Source organism: Hemiscyllium ocellatum, chromosome 15 (genome assembly GCF_020745735.1).
Source record: "Hemiscyllium ocellatum isolate sHemOce1 chromosome 15, sHemOce1.pat.X.cur, whole genome shotgun sequence".
In the NCBI taxonomy this organism is placed as follows: Eukaryota; Metazoa; Chordata; class Chondrichthyes; order Orectolobiformes; family Hemiscylliidae; genus Hemiscyllium; species Hemiscyllium ocellatum.
In genome coordinates, this window is record NC_083415.1 from 57306013 (window position 1) to 57325016 (window position 19004).

The 19004-nt window shown below is 43.4% G+C and overlaps 1 protein-coding gene across 1 annotated transcript in view; it reads left to right on the plus strand.

Moving 5' to 3' along the window:
* LOC132822846 (N-terminal EF-hand calcium-binding protein 1-like) overlaps positions 1-13801 on the plus strand; it is a 142639-nt gene extending 128838 nt beyond the window's left edge. Inside the window, exons 10-13 of the mRNA XM_060836219.1 lie at positions 5155-5267; positions 8103-8180; positions 8658-8749; positions 13738-13801. Of these exons, the coding sequence (XP_060692202.1) occupies positions 5155-5267; positions 8103-8180; positions 8658-8749; positions 13738-13775 (321 nt within the window). The 3' untranslated portion in view covers positions 13776-13801. The remainder of the gene's footprint in view (positions 1-5154; positions 5268-8102; positions 8181-8657; positions 8750-13737) is intronic.
* The last annotated feature ends 5203 nt before the right edge of the window (positions 13802-19004 follow it).

Sequence of the window (19004 nt, forward strand, 5' to 3'; positions counted from 1 at the left end):
GGTTTAACCAGGCCTTTCAAAGGGAAATTGGATCATTATCTGAAGAGAAAATAATAGCAGGATTATGGGGAAAGAGCAGGGAGTAGGACAAACTGAATTGCTGTTGGAGAGGGCCAACACAGACATCATGGAATGAGTGGCCTCCTTCTGTACTGTAACTATCCTCTGATTTCACAAGTGCAAATTTAAGCTGTTCAAAAAAGCAGATATGAATTTTGTTAGACTGCGGGGTGGAATTAAAGCATAGCAACTATATTCACAGCAGGTGTTAGTGAGGATGTTGTACTGCAGGATTCTGATTAAAAGCCTGGTGAGCATGAAATGATTATCAGCTCCTCTGGTATTTTATTCACAACATTGCTGACAATTGTAAAACATGAGTTGAAACCTCAGTGCGTTTGCAGGTGGGAAATCTTTTAAGTGAGATGGAATTGTAGGGTACAGATAATTGGATCTGCTCACCAAAGTCTTCAGCCACAAGTTTAAGGTCATTCATTCTGAGTTAAAGTCTTTGCTTCAGGTGAAAATCAGGAAATTGAGCTGAAAATGCACAGATTAAGTTACAGTTCAGGTTTCTGAAAACATTTATTTGCATAATCACAAAATCTTCGTGACTCAGTGTGATGGAGCGATGTAATAGAATGCAATTTTATAATTTTTCCATTTTAAAAAATTTCTCATAAAATAAAAGGAAAATATTGCAGATAATGGAATTCTGAAACAAACACAGAGAATCCTGGAGAAACTCCACAGTCTTGGTAATGTCTGTTAATAGAGTTAATGTTTTGAGTCCAGTGTGACTTCTTCAGAAATGTTAGCATGAGAGCAGGGTGGTTTATTGAAACTAAAGGGTATTTCTTGATGTGTTGAAGATTGGTGCTCTTTTATTAATAAGGCTGAATATGGGTTTGATAGCTAATTCAAACCTTTACAATTGTGGTGAACAGGATTAAAGGGAGTTATTGACAAAGTGGAAGTGTCACTGGATTAGTAATCCAAAGGCTGAGGCAAATGCTTCATGGATATCGGTGCTTTGCTCAGCAGCTGATAGTGTCATAGAGATGTACAGCATGGAAACAGACCCTTCGGTCCAACCCGTCCATGCCGACCAGATATCCCAACCCAATCTAGTCCCGCCTACCAGCACCCGGCCCGTATCCCTCCAAACTCTTCCTATTCATATACCCATCCAAATGCCTCTTAAATGTTGCAATTGTACCAGCCTCCACCACATCCTCTGGCAGCTCATTCCATACACGTACCACCATCTGCGTGAAAAAGTTGCCCCTTAGGTCTCTTATATATCTTTCCCCTCTCACCCTAAACCTATGCCCTCTAGTTCTGGACTCCCTGATCCCAGGGAAAAGACCTTGTCTATTTATCCTATCCATGGCCCTCATAATTTTGTAAACCTCTATAAGGTCACCCCTCAGCCTCTGATGCTCCAGGGAAAACAGCCCCAGCCTGTTCAGCCTCTCCCTATAGCTCAAATCCTCCAACCCTGGCAACATCCATGTAAATCTTTTCTGAACCGATTGATGCAATTTATATTGATTTCAGCAATGCCTTTGGGAAGGTCCCACAAGGGAAATTGATAAAGTTGCTAATGGCAATTGGGTGCAAAATTGGTTTTGGAGACATCATATCGTAGCACAAGGCTGTTTGCATGACCATTGCCAGATGTGCAGTGGTGTACTATAGGGATCGTGCTTGTACCTTATTGTTAGCAATATTCACATATGATACACAGAATGCATTTTTGGCTGGGCTTGGAGAGGATAAGAATCACAGAATTCCTGGAGTGTGGAGGCCATTTAGCCCATCAAGTCCACGCCAACCTTCTGAACAGCAGAACAGCTTCTGATCTCCTCCCCCTTTTGAACACCTTAGCTCCTCATACCATTAAGGTAAATAGTGTTGCTTCCATTGATTTCAAACCTGTAAAGTCTAACAAAATGCTCATCTCCTTGAAGCAACCCAGCTGCTCCAACCTAGCTTTGAGGCTAAAACTTCCTCATCCTTGGAACCATTCTGGTAAATCATTTTTGGCCTCTCAAGGACTTTTTTTAAAAAATCAATATGACCAGATTAGGATGCAATACTCTAGTTACAGGCGAAGCAGGGCTACAACACACCATATTTGCTTTCGTACTTAATTTTGGTGCTCTTATTTGGAGCACAAGATCCCACGTGCATTTTTCAAAACCGTCTCAGAACGTCCTGCATCCTCATAAGGCCAATGCATTGGAATCCCCAGGGATGAGAATTTCTCTCAAAACAGTGAAAATATTGATGAACAAATGATTTTCAAAAGGAAATTGAACAAGTAACTGAGTGAAATAAATGTGTAGGGCTACAGCCTGGGAGGGTCCCTCACCCTTGTTAGTCTGAATCGTCATTAATGGGTTTTGCATGTATGTTACTCAACTTAAAACAGTGATTTACGGATGCTGGTTAATAGATGGAATAAAAAAACCATAGGTGATTTGACAGAGCAACAAGTTTAGTTGTGTGCAAGAGCACTTGATAGGAGAAAAAAAATGGCCTGACAAGGGAAATAGGACTGACATGTTATACAGAAAGCCAACAAGGGTTCAATGGGCAGAATGGCTGTAAATAATACTATGACATAAATTATTTATGATTTCATTTTAGTTAATGCCACTGCACTCAACCTTCCACAACCAATACTTATAGTTGCTGTAAAATGTCAACACCTTGACTCTAATAGCTGTATTTGAATATGCAGGAGCATGTCTGTACGATGTTCAGTACAAGTTAGGTAATGGTGCCATAAAAGAATCAAGCTATGGGAAAGACATTCCCAGGATATGGGCATTGCTGGCTCAAACAGCATTTCTTGCTCATCCCAACTGCCCTCAAGTTGGTTGGGGTGAGCTTCCTTCTTAAAGAATTGTATAGCACATGGTGTAGATGCAGCAATATGAAAATGAGTTCAAGGATTGTGATTCAGAAACAATGAGGCGGTGATATGGCTCTTAATTCAGGATAGTGTGGGGCTTGGCAGATAACATAGTTGGTGACGTTCCCATGTGTTTGCTGCCCTTATCCTTCCAGATGGATAAATATCCAGTGGATATGGGTGGTTTCATTCTGATATTCTGGAAAGATTACAAAGTGCTAAATTCAGTAGTTAACTCATCAGTAAATTAATGAGACAGAAGTTACCCCTGCATTCTCTCATTAAACCTTAATAGATATCAGACCAGAGGTAAAGCAAGCTTTCCAGGATTGTTTCCATTCTTATCTGTTGAAATATGACAGGTCAGGATAATCTCACATCCAGAAACATGTCAGGACATCAGTTATACTGAACAATACTAGGAACTAGATCCAATGTTGGAGTTTAAAATTGAACTAATTAATAAATGAAATTAATTAATCAAACAACGCTGGGAAATCACGAAAGATTTTCAAAGTAAATATCTACATCAAAAGCTAAATGCGAAGACACATTTTCATTAAGAATGGAGTCTACCTATGTAAACGTGTCATGCTGCAATTACACTCCTCCTGCCAGTAGTGGTGCTATAGTGCCCCAGTTTTACAACTTCCCATGCATCACTCTGTACTATCCCAAAGATCCCAGCTTCTTCAACCAATTCTGCTTCCTAAAGTGCTAAAGTTTCCTTAAGATACAAACAAAATAAAAGAATACAGGAAGTCAAGTTGAGAAGCTTTAATGCTATTAATATTGACACATTCTGGGCAGAATATAGCTCCTAAAATTTGAAACATAAGTGGACTATATCCCAGTCTTTTACCTGGTTTATGATTCACCCTGATCAGTTTAAGATTTACGCACAAACCCACATCCATTCCTACATGAACCATTAAAATGGAAACTGTTGGTGGGTCTGACCACAGATCAGTGGGCGGCACGGTGGCACAGTGGTTAGCACTTCTGCCTCACAGCGCCTGAGACCCGGGTTCAATTCCCGACTCAGGCGACTGACTGTGTGGAGTTTGCACGTTCTCCCCGTGTCTGCATGGGTTTCCTCCGGGTGCTCCGGTTTCCTCCCACAGTCCAAAGATGTGCGGGTCAGGTGAATTGGTCATGCTAAATTGCCCCTAGTGTTAGGTAAGGGGTAAATGTAAGGGTATGGGTGGGTTTCGGGTCGGTGTGGACTTGTTGGGCCGAAGGGCCTGTTTCCACACTGTAAGTCTAATCTAATCTAAATCTAATCTAATCACATAGGAAACCTCAGACACAGAGAAATGCAAACCTGCCACAAAGTCAGTCTGATCTGTTCATTTGAAACAATGAAACATGAGCAACCCCTTATCATTACAGGTAAGACAAATTCCACTCCTGCCATTCCCTCTGTTCACTGTGCCTGAACAACCTGACAGCTAGGGGACTAGTCCCCTGAAGTTGGCACTTCTACTCATGACCCCCAAACCACAAACACTCCAATCAGGCTTATAAGAACTAGGAGCAGGAGTAGACAATTGAGCCCCATGAGCCTGCGGGTGCCATTTAACACTATCATGATTAACCTCATTTCGCCCACAAGTCCATTGTCCTGACTATTCCCCATAACTCTTTAAGCCATTACTACATAAATATCTGTCTTCTCCTTCAAATTATTCAGTGTTCTTCCACAGATCTGTCTACACTATAGCTTTAAAAGCACCGTAACTTTATCTGTGGTCCTCAAATATTCCCTGTTTGATTAAATGAGTCTGGACTAAGCTCACTATGCTTGATTGGTTATGCCTGAGTGTGGATTCAGAGCAAAGCCACAGAGACAACCAGAAGTGAGAGCTGGGTAAGGATGGTGCAGTGGACTTTAATGGATTTTAATTCATTGCCACAAAAAGCTGTAGAGGCCACGTCATTGAGTATATTTAAGACAGAGATAGATAGATTCTTAAGTATCAAGGGGAGGAGAAAGCAGGAGAAAGAGGTTGAGAAACTTATCAGCCATGATTGAATGGCGGAGCAGACTTGATGGGCTGAATGACCTAATTTCTACTCCTATGTCTATTGGTCTGAGGGACCCTTGGTGGCAGAGATATCTGAAAGCTTTTGTGAATAAACCTGCCATGCACTTGGGAACCAGTGTCATCCCTGCATTGCTCAGAGATGTACAAAATATATAACTCTTGCCTTTCCTGTCTCTCATGCAGCACATCCTGGTAGTGCAGAGGCAGATGTCAGTGCTGGAGGAGGAAGTGGAGGAGTTCCGTCTTGCTCTGAAACAATATGTGGAGTTGGCCTCCAGTCAGAGTGGCAGCTTGCAGTAAGTCAGATACTCTGTTTGTGCTAAATGTTCGCCCGTCACCTAGCGACAGTGTTTAAACAGTGCAGGATCTCACTATTACACACAAAAAGATAAGAACCTCAAGATTTGATGTTCTGGACGAATGGCATCCATCTACGATGTCACTGCCATGCATCAATCCTTGTGTGCTTCTTTTTACTTTTCTGGCTGTTTTTCTTCAGTTACTAGGAAGCTACTCCCAAGAAGCTAGTTCTCCATTGACGGTCTCCCCCATGTAGTGAGGTTAAGCCCGGACACTAACGTCAGCTGTGGCACCATACAATCCCATACTTACCCAATATCTCTGCCAGCATAGGTAACTGGACAGGCTCTAGGGGAAGGAACCCTGTACTCAATTCCATAAAGCCCAACAGTGGAAGATCGAATTGGAGCCAAGCTATACAGACGTCTAATTACAGAGATGCACATTGCAAACATGCACTTCCTAATCCAATAACCTCTGTTTTCATCTGCTCCAATCTACTGGAGGAATTTTATTGTACATAGACATTTTCAGAATCATTCTGTTCAGAGACTTGAACCCAGGCTCCTGGCTTAGAAATAGGAATACTACCACTGCACCACAGGGTATCTCTGTTGGAGCTCAAATTATCTCCTGATCAACATGCTCAGAGATGTTATCACGATTTCTCTGGAGCAAAGGTATTTCAGCCCAGACCTTCTGAGCTTAGAGGTTGAGACATTACCATGGTGCCAGAAGAACTCTCTACTGGAGCTCAATTTAAAAAAGAGTCCTTCACTTGATTTGGGTGTCATTGGGGTAGATAAAAGTCAGGCCAACATTTAATGCTTATCCCTAATTGCCCAGATGGCAGTGAAAAGTCAGCCACATTGCTGTGGGTCTAGAGCCACATGTTGGCCAGACCAGGTCAGGAAATCCACCTGAAGTACATTATTGAATCAGATGGGTTTGCCACAACAATCAGTAATTATTTCACGCTCATGATCAAACATTTAATTCCAGATTATTATCGAATTGAAATTCCTCAATCTGCCACAGCTAGATTTGAACCTGCATCCCCAGAAAATGACCTGGGTCTCTGCATTAGTAATCTAGTGATAGTACTTTACCACTGATCCATCACCTTCCCATTACCTTTTTTTAACAAACCTATTCAGAGAGTTAATACAGAGGTCCTGAGCAGGTGAGATGTGAACCTGACTGAAAATGTGTTGCTGGTTAAAGCACAGCAGGTTAGGCAGCATCCAAGGAACAGGAAATTCGACGTTTTGGGCTTTCCTGATGAAGGGCTTATGCCCGAAACATCGAATTTCCTGTTCCTTGGATGCTGCCTGACCTGCTGTGCTTTAACCAGCAACACATTTTCAGCTGTGATCTCCAGCATCTGCAGACCTCACTTTTTACCCGAAGATGTGAACCTGAACCTCCTCACTCATTCTGTCGTTACACCATGGGAATCCCAGGGAACATTGAGAAGCTGGCTGCCTGGAGACATTTTATAATCATCTGAACACAATAAAACACACTGAATATATTATTGATGCCCTGGTTGCTTCTTCTATCTTTCACTAAGCCAAAGGTGTGAGGTTGATTGTTGGGGAGACCAAACTGGAGACCATAAATCGGAGTGTTACAATTAAATTCAATAAGCAGATGAGATTTAAAAAAACCGTTTTCCCTAAAGAGTGGTGAGATTGTGGAACTCATGAGCCATAAGGTGTTGCTGTGGCAACATGCACATAGAGTCATACAGCACGGAAACAGACCCTTCGCTCCAACCAGTCCATGCTGAACATAATCCCAAACTAAACTAGTCCCACCTGTCTGTATCTGGCCCATTTCCTTCCAAATCTTTCCTAGTCATGTACCTATCCAAATGTCTTTAATTGTGTCCACATCCACCACTTCCTCAGGCAGTTTATTCCACACATAAACCACTCTCTGTGGAAAACGTTTGCCCCTCATGTCTTTTTAAATCTCTTTCCCCTCACCTTAATAATGTGCCTCCTCATCTTGAAACCCCACATCCATGGGGAAAAGAAACTTAACTTAAAATTAACCAATCTATACCCCTCGTGATTTTATAAACTTCTACAAAGTCACCTCTCAACTCCCTACACTCCAGTGAAAAATGTCCCAGCCTTTCTTTATAACTCAAACCTTCTATACCTGGCAGAATCCTGGTAAATCTCACCTGAATCCTCTCCATCAGGGATCTGTATGGAGTAGTCTGGAGCAGTGGATGGTGATAATGGAGCCTGCATCATTTTCAGCCTCACACAGCTGTTTAGGAATTCTCCCCTTTTTTACTGCCTGCCATTGATATGTGTTGGGAGGATTGTCTAATCAAGACTCAGTCTGTTTGGCTGCATTTTCTACGCACCTTCTTGGTCTTTGAGTTCTGGTATGGGGCTTGGACCCAGACACTCGGAGATAGGGACACTACCCACTGTACCTCTAGCTAAGGGGGAATCCAGCCAAATACATGAATGAAAAGGGAACGGCTGATAAGGTTAGACGATGTAGGGTAGCAACATAGCAACAGCACACATAACTGGACTTCTCTGAAGTCTACAATTGCTAACTCAAGCTGAGATCAGCAACTATAATGAAGTCTGGATCAGTGGTGCTGGAAGAGCACAGCAGTTCAGACAGCATCCAAGGAGCAGCGAAATCGACGTTTTGGGCAAAAGCCCTTCATCTATAATGAAGTTACAACTGAAGACATTCATAGCCACAATTTCATTAAGGGAGGGACCTTTGTGTGTGTTTTATAAAGAACATTGGTGCCTTGTGTTAGTTTGATATTTGAGATGTTCTTTCTTGTGCAGCATCTCAGTTCAGAAGCTGGGCAATGAAACCTGCTTCATCATCTATGAGTTCTGGCAGGACAGAAGTTCATGGAGGAGGTAGGATCAGCTTTTGTTGTTGCTGATTTTTTAAAATGAATTTTCTTAAAGCCTGTCAGGTTGTACTGATCGTGCCAAGAAAGATCCGAGATGCTTTCCAAATGTGTGTTCTCTTTTTTTTTCATTTTTGTTTGTCAAATTGTAATAATATTGGATAAAGGGTAAAAATGACAGCTGTTAGACTGGACATGGTGGCTGGGTCAGGAGGAGGTCAAATAATGAAACCTTTGGGTTGGCATCCAACCAGATTTGCTGCTTTTGACCAGTTTCGATCCAGAGAGTGTTTCACTTGTAAGACAAACATGATAACCGGTACACTATGTCGTATTTATTATTGGGACACAACTCTAATTTCTGCAAGTCTAGATGAGGCAATGCCTCTGCTTTGTAAATGCATGATTTACTTTGCATACCTGTACAACCTGTACCTTTCTGAATGATTCATGAAATGCTAACTCATTATGTGGAAACCCTCAGCCACTTGCAAGCAAACTACAGCAAGAACTTCCAGAGGAACAATGTGGACTTCCTGGAGACACCAGAACTAATGACAACCATGTTACTTCCTGGTAAGGACAGATCATTCAATGGGGTTCAATGCTGAGGCATGTTCAGGACAGCCAGAAGGGTGAATTCTGGATTAAAGGAAACTTCTCTGTAGATTAATGCAGAACGACTGAGGGAGTGCCACATGGTCAGTGGTGCCACCTTTAGGCTCAGATATCTAACCATGCCTCGGTTGCCCCCCCCCTCCCAGCTGGGCATAAAGGACTGGGCACTATTGCAAAGGAGGGCAGGCGGATACCCCATTTTGTCACAGAACCATGGAACCCATTTAAATACTGAGCCTTTGGGAGTGATTGATTTGAAAGAAATCTCAAATCCAGCACAGGCTCAGCGCAGGTGAATGGCCTCCTGTAATAACTAAATGATAACTAGTATAACCAGAGCTTTCGCCAAGAAGCTGGTTAGTATTGACACTCTATGGGTTTCCTCTGGGTACTCCGGTTTCCTCCCACAGTCCAAAGATGCGCAGGTTAGATGAACTGGCCATGCTAAACAACCTGTAATATTCAAGGTATAGGTTAGGTGCATTAGTCAGGGCCAAATTTAGGATAATAGGGTAGAGGAATGGGTCTGGGTGGGTTACTCTTCGGAGAGTCAAAGAACAAAGAAAATTTACTGCCCAGGGAAAAAAAGCCCTTCAGCCCTCCAAGCCTGTACTGATTCAAATCCACTATCTAAACCTATTGTCCAATTCCTAAGCATCTGTATCCCTCTGCTCCCCACCTACTCATGCATCTGTCCAGATGCACTTTAAATGAATTTACCATGCCTGTCTCTACTACCTCTGCTGGCAACGCGTTCCAGGCACGTATCACCATCTGTGTAAAGTACTTTCTGCATGTATCCCCCTTAAACTTTTCTCTTCTCAACTTGAACACGTGGCCGCTCGTTATTAAATCCCTCACCCTGGGGAAAAAGATTATCTCTATCTACCCTGTCTATACCCTTCATGATTTTGTAGACCTCAATCAGATTCCCCCCATAATCTCCTTTTTTCTAATGAAAACAATCTTAACCTACTCAACCTCTCTTCGTAGCTAGCACCTTCCATACCAAGCAACATCCTCGTAAACCTTCTCTGCACCCTCTCCAAAGCATCCACATCGTTTTGGTAATGTGGCGACCAGAACTGTACACAGTATTCTAAACGCGGCCAAAGCAATGCCTTGTATAATTTTAACATGACCTGCCAGCTCTTATACTCAATACCCCGTTCAATGAAGGCAGGCATACTATGTGCCTTCTTGAATACTCTATCCACCTGTGTTGCCACCTTCAGGGTACAATGGACCTGAACTCCCAGATCTCTCTGCTCATCAACTTTTCCCAAGCCTCTTCAGTTTACAGTAGAGTTTGCTCGAGAATTAGACTTCCAGAATGCATCACCTCATGGATTGAACTCCATCTGACACTTCTCCGCCCAACTCTCCAGTCTATCTATATCCTCCTGTATTCTTTAACAGTCCCCTATGCTTTCTGTTACTCCACCAATCTTTGTGTCATCTACAAACTTACTGATCAGACCACCAATGCCCTTTTCCACATCATTTATGTATATCACAAACAACAGTGGCCCCAGCATTCATTCCTGTAGAACACCACTGGTCACCTTCTCCATTTTGAGAAACTCCCTTCAACTACTACTCTCTGTGTCCTGTTGCTCAACCAGTTCTTTATCCACCTAGCTAGAATCGCCTGCACCTCATATGACTTCACTTCCTCCATTAGTTTACCATGGGGAACCTTATCAAAAGCCTTACTAAAGTCCATGGAAATGACATTTACTGCCCTTCCTTCATCTATCAACTTTGTCACTTCCTCAAAGAACTCTATTAAGTTGGTAAAGCAGGATCTCCCCCTCACAAAACCATGTTGCCTATCACTGATAAGCCCATTCTTTTCCAAACATAAATAGATCCTATCCCTCAGTACCTTCTCCAGCACTTTCCCACCACTGACATCAGACTCGCTGGTCTGTAGTTACCTGGAATATCCCTACTACCCTTCTTGATCGGGGGACAACATGAGCAACCCTCCAGTTCTCTGGAACTTCACCTGTGTTTAAGGATGCTACAACGATATCTGTCAGGACCCCAGCTATTTCCTCTCTCACCTCCCTTTGCAACCTGGGATAGATCCCATCTGATCCTGGGAATTTGTCCACCTTTAGCATAGCCAACATATCCTCCCTACTTATGTCAACGTGATCCAGAGTGAACAAACTTCTATTTCTAACCTTACCATTTATTGTGTCCCTCTCCTCAGTGAACAATGGGTCGATGTGGACTTGTTGGGTCAACATGGCCTGTTTCCACATTGTAGGGATTTTATGATATATATGCCCAGAGCTGTACAGCATGGATACAGCAGCAATGACAGGAGGCAAGGTATTTGTGGATAAGGGTCAGTGATCATGAAAATTAATTGAAATTTGCGATCATATTCAGCAGCAAGCATCAGCCGTGGGTTACTAACTCTTGTTAACTAGCACTAAAAAAAACTCTTGCAAATTAAGAGATTTAGTATCAAAATTAGGATTTTTTTCTTCCTCCTCAAATCTCTGTAGAGTGAGAGTAGGTTTATAACTGATTCATGGCATTCTTAATCTTTAATAGGTCAGAACATTCTGTGTAAAACCATTTTATCATTTCTGAAGAAGTTTTATATTAAAAGTTTTCAAAAAGCCTACTTACTTTCTGTACAGATGTTAGAGAATGATTCCCCCTTTCATCCTGGAAGAATGATACAACCCATGGTGTTTCTTGGTGAAAATATCTTATGAGTTCCTTTCTCCCTGAAAACCCATTTCCCTTTAAGTGTTTACCTTATTCTATTTTTGCAAATTTATAATTGAATCTGCTTATGCCACGCTTCTGGTAGCGCATTCCAGACCATAATCACAATGGAGAAAAAGATATGGTCATAGGGTGGGAGGAGCTGTTTGTTATAGCTAGGATTACAACTCAGGCCGGTGGAATCCAATTTGTGTTTCCAAATATAGCCCGTGAAGATCACCTGAGGCACTGTTTTCCATTAAAGGTAGTTTCTATATTTATCTAATCTTTTCAACAGCACGTAAGCAGGCCAGTTTAAAAACAAAATCTGTAACAATGGGCAAGCCAAATTTACATGATTCTACACTGTAATATTCTGATTTCAAAACACCAATCTCCCTGGCAATTCCTAATATTTTCCTTTCCCCTGCATACTTATGTTCAGTTCACAAATGCAAAACTCTTAAGAAATTGGTGCTAAACTGTACCAGCGCAACGAAAAGTCTCAAAATTGCACAAGTCAAACTAGATCCAGTCAGATGGACCAGTGTGATGATCTGTGGCCTTGCATCTTTTTCACACTTCAGTGGGTTCAACTCAGTTATAGACCAGATGGCAGTGACATTGGGCAAGTCTTTCTAAGCTCTCTACAGTAAACCAAATCATGAGAAAAGAACAGGGTCCTGAAAACGTCCAGAACCAGGAACTAAGAGGATAAATTCCTTTCCTTTCGTGACTCACATAATGTGGTGCAATAAGACGCACGAAATAGAATGATTAAACAGTTGCTTAAATCTTTTGTTTTTCCTACTCAATGGGTGACGGAGTGTTCAACGTTGGCTGTGACTATGTAGCCAATAACACACAATAAGCTTTAGGCATGTATTATGCGCGAAAGGTTGACTACATTCTTCCCTCAATCTTCTCCCATATTCACCTTTCATTGAAAAAGGGAAAGTCAGGGTAGAATTCCACATCCTATGGCACAATCACCAGCCACTCCTTGACCTATTCCTGCTACCCATGTCAAGAACTCAGTGCTCCTAGAGAATGTAAGTGCCTTTCTCAAACTGTACCTCTCCACATTGGGTGGCACGGTGGCGCAGTGGTTAGCACTGCTGCCTCACATATTCTCCCCATGTCTGCGTGGGTTTCCTCCTGGTGCTCCGGTTTCCTCCCTCAGGTCAGGTGAATTGGCCATGCTAAATTGCCCATAGTGTTAGGCAAGGGGTAAAATGTAGGGGTATGGGTGGGTTGTGCTTCGGCGGGTCGGTGTGGACTTGTTGGGCCGAAGGGCCTGTTTCCACACTGTAAGTAATCTAATCTGTAAGTAATTACATTCCTACCACCTCTAAAAGCTAAACTAAATGTTCCTGTTCCATTCTGATTTCTAACAATATCAGTGAGATAGCCACTTTAAACTATCCCAAGTACTATATACTTGGACAGACTCTTACTGAGGAAGAGAATCACCAGCTGGTGCTTGGACTCAAAGCTGCCAAATTCATTCTACACTTGGTCGTATTACATCTTTCGTCAGCTGGTAATTCCAAGCCAAACGTCTTTAGTTTCTGAACTGATTGAGTTATTGCAAAGATTCAATCCTAGCTTCCAAATAAGAATTGGACAATTATTCAAAGAGAAAACCAAATTTGCAGAATTCTAAGGATAACGTTTGTGGAATGAGACAAGGTGTCCTTCTCAGCCAACACACACACTGACCCAGCCAGTAAAACCCACTTCCCCTTAATGAGTGAAAACAAAAACTCATTCCAGTTTGATTAAGGATCTTGAGAGGATGACTGGGCGAGGAGATATAAATACTGTTCCATCTGTAATTTGTGGTAAAAATTCTGTTTTCAGGGAAGAAAATGATTCTTCTAGCTAGAACACAATCTAGAATCTAGTAATTCTAGAATGGTTGGGGGTGGCAATCTCAGAATAAGGTGTTTGGCTTTTTAATGAGGGGAATATTTCTTTGCTCAAATGTTATGAGTTTTTGTAATTTCTGAGCCCAGACAGCCATTCTTGGCTATATTCCAGACAAAGGTTGATAGATCTTTGAGTACTAAAAGGAATTGAAGGGATTTGGGAATAGTGTAAGAATGTGCAGTTCAGCTAAAAAGAAATCAGTCATGTTAAATGGCCAAGAAGATTCAAAACTGCTTCAATTTCTATTTGGTATATTCTTATTTTCTTATCTGTCCTGTTCATAGCATCCTGGTGGATTACCAACAAGAACAACAACAACTGACCCCTTTGCTTTTCCAAGTAACAACGCTGTTAAGGATCTGGAGTAAAGCACCGTCCTCAAGATTGGTTGATGTTGCTTCACGATCCAATGGATATCATTGAACCTGCTACGACAAAACTCTTTTCTTTAGACAAGTCAAATACTCAATGACAAATCGCTACAGTGTGTTTTGGTTGCTAAAATATTTATTGTGTGATGCAGGTAAGGTGCAGTTGACCTGAGTTCCCAGTGTGAATAAAGATGAGTTCTGTTTGCCTGTTTGCAGTAACCTCTCCCCAGCCCTGTTAGAGCAACATTACATACCAACAAGACTTACGTTACCTAGTGATGCCAAAAAATGACCCCCACTCAATTTTCTGAACCAATTCAAGGCCAATTGATCCCAAATGTGAAAATGAAAAGCTGAAGGGAAAGTGGGAATAATTTGATAATTCTTTCAGAGTCAGCACAGGAATGGCGTGTCCAATAGCCGCCTCCTGTGCGATACAGTTCTATGATTCCGTGATCCTCATTTACTCGTTAAAAGGAGAGTTTCTCCCTGGTTATATGCATAGACAGTTGTGAACCTGGATTCTGTAAAATTCTATCTTCCTCTCTATTTCGTCCTTGTTTAATTCTGGGCTGATACGGATGACAATTGGGTTTAAAGTATGTGAGAGAAAACAAAATACTCAAGGTCATAGAGTAATGTAGGTTGAACCATAATTCTGATTGAATTGTAGAGCTTTTGAAAAGAGGCCCTTCGATCCATTGTGCCTGTGCAGATCATCAAACATTTGTCTATTCTAATCCCATTCTCCAGCACTTGCCACATAGCCTCATATGTTGTGACATTTCAACTGCTCATCTATACATTCCCTAAGTGTCTTAATGATTCCCACCCCGACCATCCTTTAAGGCTGCGAATCCCAGATAGTCACTTACCCTCTGGGTGAAAAGAGTTTTCCTCAAATCCCCTCTAAACCTCCTGCTCCTCACCTTTTAAATTTTGCCCTCTAAATATTGACCCCTCTACTGAGGGAGTAGGTTTCCCCTGATCTCCTTTGTATCTTCTGCTCATAACTTTGTATGTCTCAGTCAGAACCCCGGAGCCTTCTTTGCTGTAAGGAAAACAACCTGAGCCTGTCTAATCTCGCTTTGGAGCTAACTCACTCCTAGTCCAGGAACACCCCACATACGTTCGAGACACTATCCACGCCCTCCAGCTCCTCCAAGACTTCCGTTTCCCCGGCCCCCAACGCCTCATCTTCACCATGGATATTCAGTCCCTCTACACTTCCATCCGCCATGACCAGGGCCTCCAAGCCCTCCGTTTCTTCCTCCCCCGATGTCCCCAACAGTACCCTTCCACCAACACTCTCATTCGTTTGGCTGAACTGGTCCTCACCCTTAACAATTTCTCCTTCAAATCCTCCCACTTCCTCCAGACCAAAGGGGTAGCCATGGGCACCTGTATGGGCCCCAGCTATGCCTGTCCCTTTGTTGGCTACGTAGAACAGTCCATCTTCCATAATTACACCGGCACCACTTCCTCCACTACATTGATGACTGCATTGGCGCCACCTCGTGCTCCTGTGAGGAGGTTGAGCAATTTATCTACTTCACCAACACATTCCACCCTGACCTTAAATTTACTTGGACCATCTCTGACACCTCTCTCCCCTTCCTGGACCTCTCCATCTCCATTAATGATGACCAACTTGGCACCGACATTTTTTACAAACCCACCGACTCCCACAGCTACCTGGATTACACCTCTTCCCACTCTACCTCCAGCAAAAATGCCATCCCGTATTCCCAATTCCTCCGCCACCGCCGTATGTGCTCCCAGGAGGATCAGTTCCACCACAGAACACACCAGATGGCCTCCTTCTTTAGAGACTGCAATTTCCTTTCCCACGTGGTTAAAGATGCCCACCAACGCATCTCATCCACATCCCGCACCTCCGCCCTCAGACTCCACCCCTCCAACCGTAACAAGGACAGACCGCCCCTGGTGCTCACCTTCCACCCTACCAACCTTCGCATAAACCAAATCATCTGCCGACATTTCCGCCACCTCCAAACGGACCCCACCACCAGGGATATATTTCCCTCCCCACCCATTTCCGCTTTCCGCAAAGACCGTTCCCTCCATGACTACCTGGTCAGGTCCACGCCCCCCTACAACCCACCCTCCCATCCTGGCACCTTCCCCTGCCACCGCAGGAATTGCAAAACATGTGCCCGCACCTCCTCCCTCACCAATATCCAAGGCCCTAAAGGAGCCTTCCACATCCATCAAAGTTTTACCTGCACATCTTCCAATATCATTTATTGTATCCGTTGCTCCTCATGTGGTCTCCTCTACATTGGGGAAACTGGATGTCTCCTAACAGAGCGCTTTAGGGAACATCTCTGGGACACCCGCACCAATCAACCACACCGCCCTGTGGCCCAACATTTCAACTCCCCCTCCCACTCTGCCGAGGACATGGAGGTCCTGGGCCTCCTTCACCGCCGCTCCCTCACCCAGATACCTGGAGGAAGAACGCCTCATCTTCCACCTTGGAACACTTCAACCCCAGGGCATCAATGTGGACTTCAACAGTTTCCTCATTTCCCCTTTCCCCACCTCACCCCAGTTCCAAACTTCCAGCTCAGCACTGTCCCTATGACTTGTCCTACCTGCCTATCTTCTTTTCCACCTATCCACTCCACCCTCCCCCCTAACCTATCACCTTCATTCCCTCCCCCACTCACCTATTGTACTCTATGCTACTTTCTCCCCACCCCCACCCTCCTCTCACTTATCTCTCCACCCTTCAGGCTCTCTGCCTGTATTCCTGATGAAGGGATTTTGCCCGAAACGTCGATTTTACTGCTCCTCGGATGCTGCCTGAACTGCTGTGCTTTTCCCGCACCACTCTAATCTAGAGTCTGGTTTCCAGCATCTGCAGTCATTGTTTTTACCTACCTGAATCCCTCCAGCCCAAGCCTACATCTTGGTGAATCTTTTCTGCACATTCTCCAGTGCAATCGCATCCTTCCTATAGTGAGGTGATCAGAACTGCACACAGTATTCCAGCTGGGGCCTAACTAACATGATATAGATCTCCATTATAACCTTCTTGCTGTTGTATTCAGTGTCTTGACTAAAACAGGCAAGTATTCCATATACCTTATTAACTACATTGTCTACTCTGTGCTGCTGCCTTTAAGGATCTGTGGACCAAGGTCCTTCTCTCTATATTTCCTAAGGTCTCACCACTCTCTTGCCTGTTTAGTCCTCCCAGGTGCATCACTTTACAGTTTTCAGGATTAAAATCTATTTGCAAACACTCAGTCTACCTAAGCAGCCTGTCTATATTTCTGTGTACTCTAAGGCCTCCCTTCTAGCTGTTTAGCACACTATTAGTATATTTGTGTCAGCTGTAAACTTACTGATCATAATTTTAACATTGGTATCCAAATCAGTAACAAACTGCAAGGGACACAGCACTGAATCCTGTGGTGTGTCACACAACACAGGCTTCCAGTCACAAAAATACCCTTTGACCGTCACCCTCTGCTTTTTGCTCCTAAGCTAATTTTGGATCCAATTTGCCGAAGTGCCCTGGATTCCAAGGGCTCTTAGTTCTTAACCTATCTGTTGTGCAAGGTATTAACTTCCTGAAGTTCATGTGGATTACCTCAACTTCATGACCCTCATCTCCACACTAATCAACTCCTTGAAAAATTCAATTGAAACTGTTAAGGATGATCTACCCTGACAAAGCCATGCTGACTGTCTTTGATTAATCCTTGCCTCTCCAATTGGAGATTAATACATGATCTTTACCAAAAATATTCCCTGCCACAGGTCTTAGACTCAGTGAACTCCTCTGTTCCTACCACTTTTCTTGAATAATGATACCACATCAGCTGTCCTCTACTCTCTGACAGCCCCTCTATACCCAGACAATGAATCACAGGGCCTCGACATGCTCCTCGCTTGCCTCCCACAGCAGCACGTCACATCTGGGACTTGGGATTTTTCTGCCTTTAATCTCGATAAATCCTCAAATGCCTCTTCCCGCTCAGTGCTAATTTATTCAACAATTCAGAGCGCCACTCCCTGATTTCTAAACTTATTTAGCTTTTCTCTACAGTGAATACAGATACAAAGAACTATGAGGTATATCTTCCAGCTCCACAGCTTGGTTTCTAATGGGCCCTTCTCTTCCTTGGGTTATTCTGCTGTTCTTAACATATACTTAGAAAACACTTGTCTCTTTCCCAGCAGTGTTCTCTTTCATGTCTCTTCTTTCACCTCCTAATTTTTTTTTTAAGCAACTTCCTGCACTTTCTGTATTCCCCTAGGGTATCGGCTATTTTGAACCTTCGCTTCCCACCATGAGCTTCCTTTTGCTTCCTGATCTAATCCTGTATTTCTAGTCAAGCATTCTTGGTCTGTGGTTTGCCTGTGACAGTTGGGGGATATCATCATTTCCTTGGTTTTTAAACCTAGTGACAGAGTTAAGCAGTCAGACTTAGAGCCTCCCTTGTAGCACGAGCCTCATAGTATCATAGAATCCCTACAGTGTGGAAGCAGGCCATTTGGCCCATCAAGTCCACACCAACCCTCTGAAGGGCATCCCACCCAGACTCCCCCTCCAACCCTTTCCCCTGTAATTTTGCATTTCCTATGGCTCATCCTACTAAACTACACATCCCTGGACACTATGGGGCAATTTAACCAGGCCAATCCGCCTAACCTGCACATTGTGGGATGAAACCAGAGCACCCAGAGGAAACCCGCGCAGATACAGGGAGAATGTGCAAACTCCACACAGTCGCCCGAGAGTGGAATTGAACTCAAGGTCCCTGGCGCTGTGAGACAGCAGTGCTAACCGTTGAGCCACCATGCGAACCTTTTTCACTGCCCTTTCACACCCATCTCAAAGACTGTGCTCTCAGTTTTCAACATGGTGACCATTAGGTGGTGAGAAGCAACTCAATGCCAGGGGACTGACCTGTCTCGCAGAAAGGAAGGGGTGAGCGTCACTGCCAATATTCCTGACGCACGCATTTCCCTTGTGCAGTCTCCTCCTGACAACTAAGTTGTCCAGTGACCCAACAAGATTCCTGAGGTCCCAGCTGGTGAAGGGTAGGTTGCACAGGGAGAAACGAGAATAAAAACAGTTAAGTACATCCCCACATTCCCCTCATTTATGAATGAATCAAGTTGAGATGGTTCATCGCTTGGCA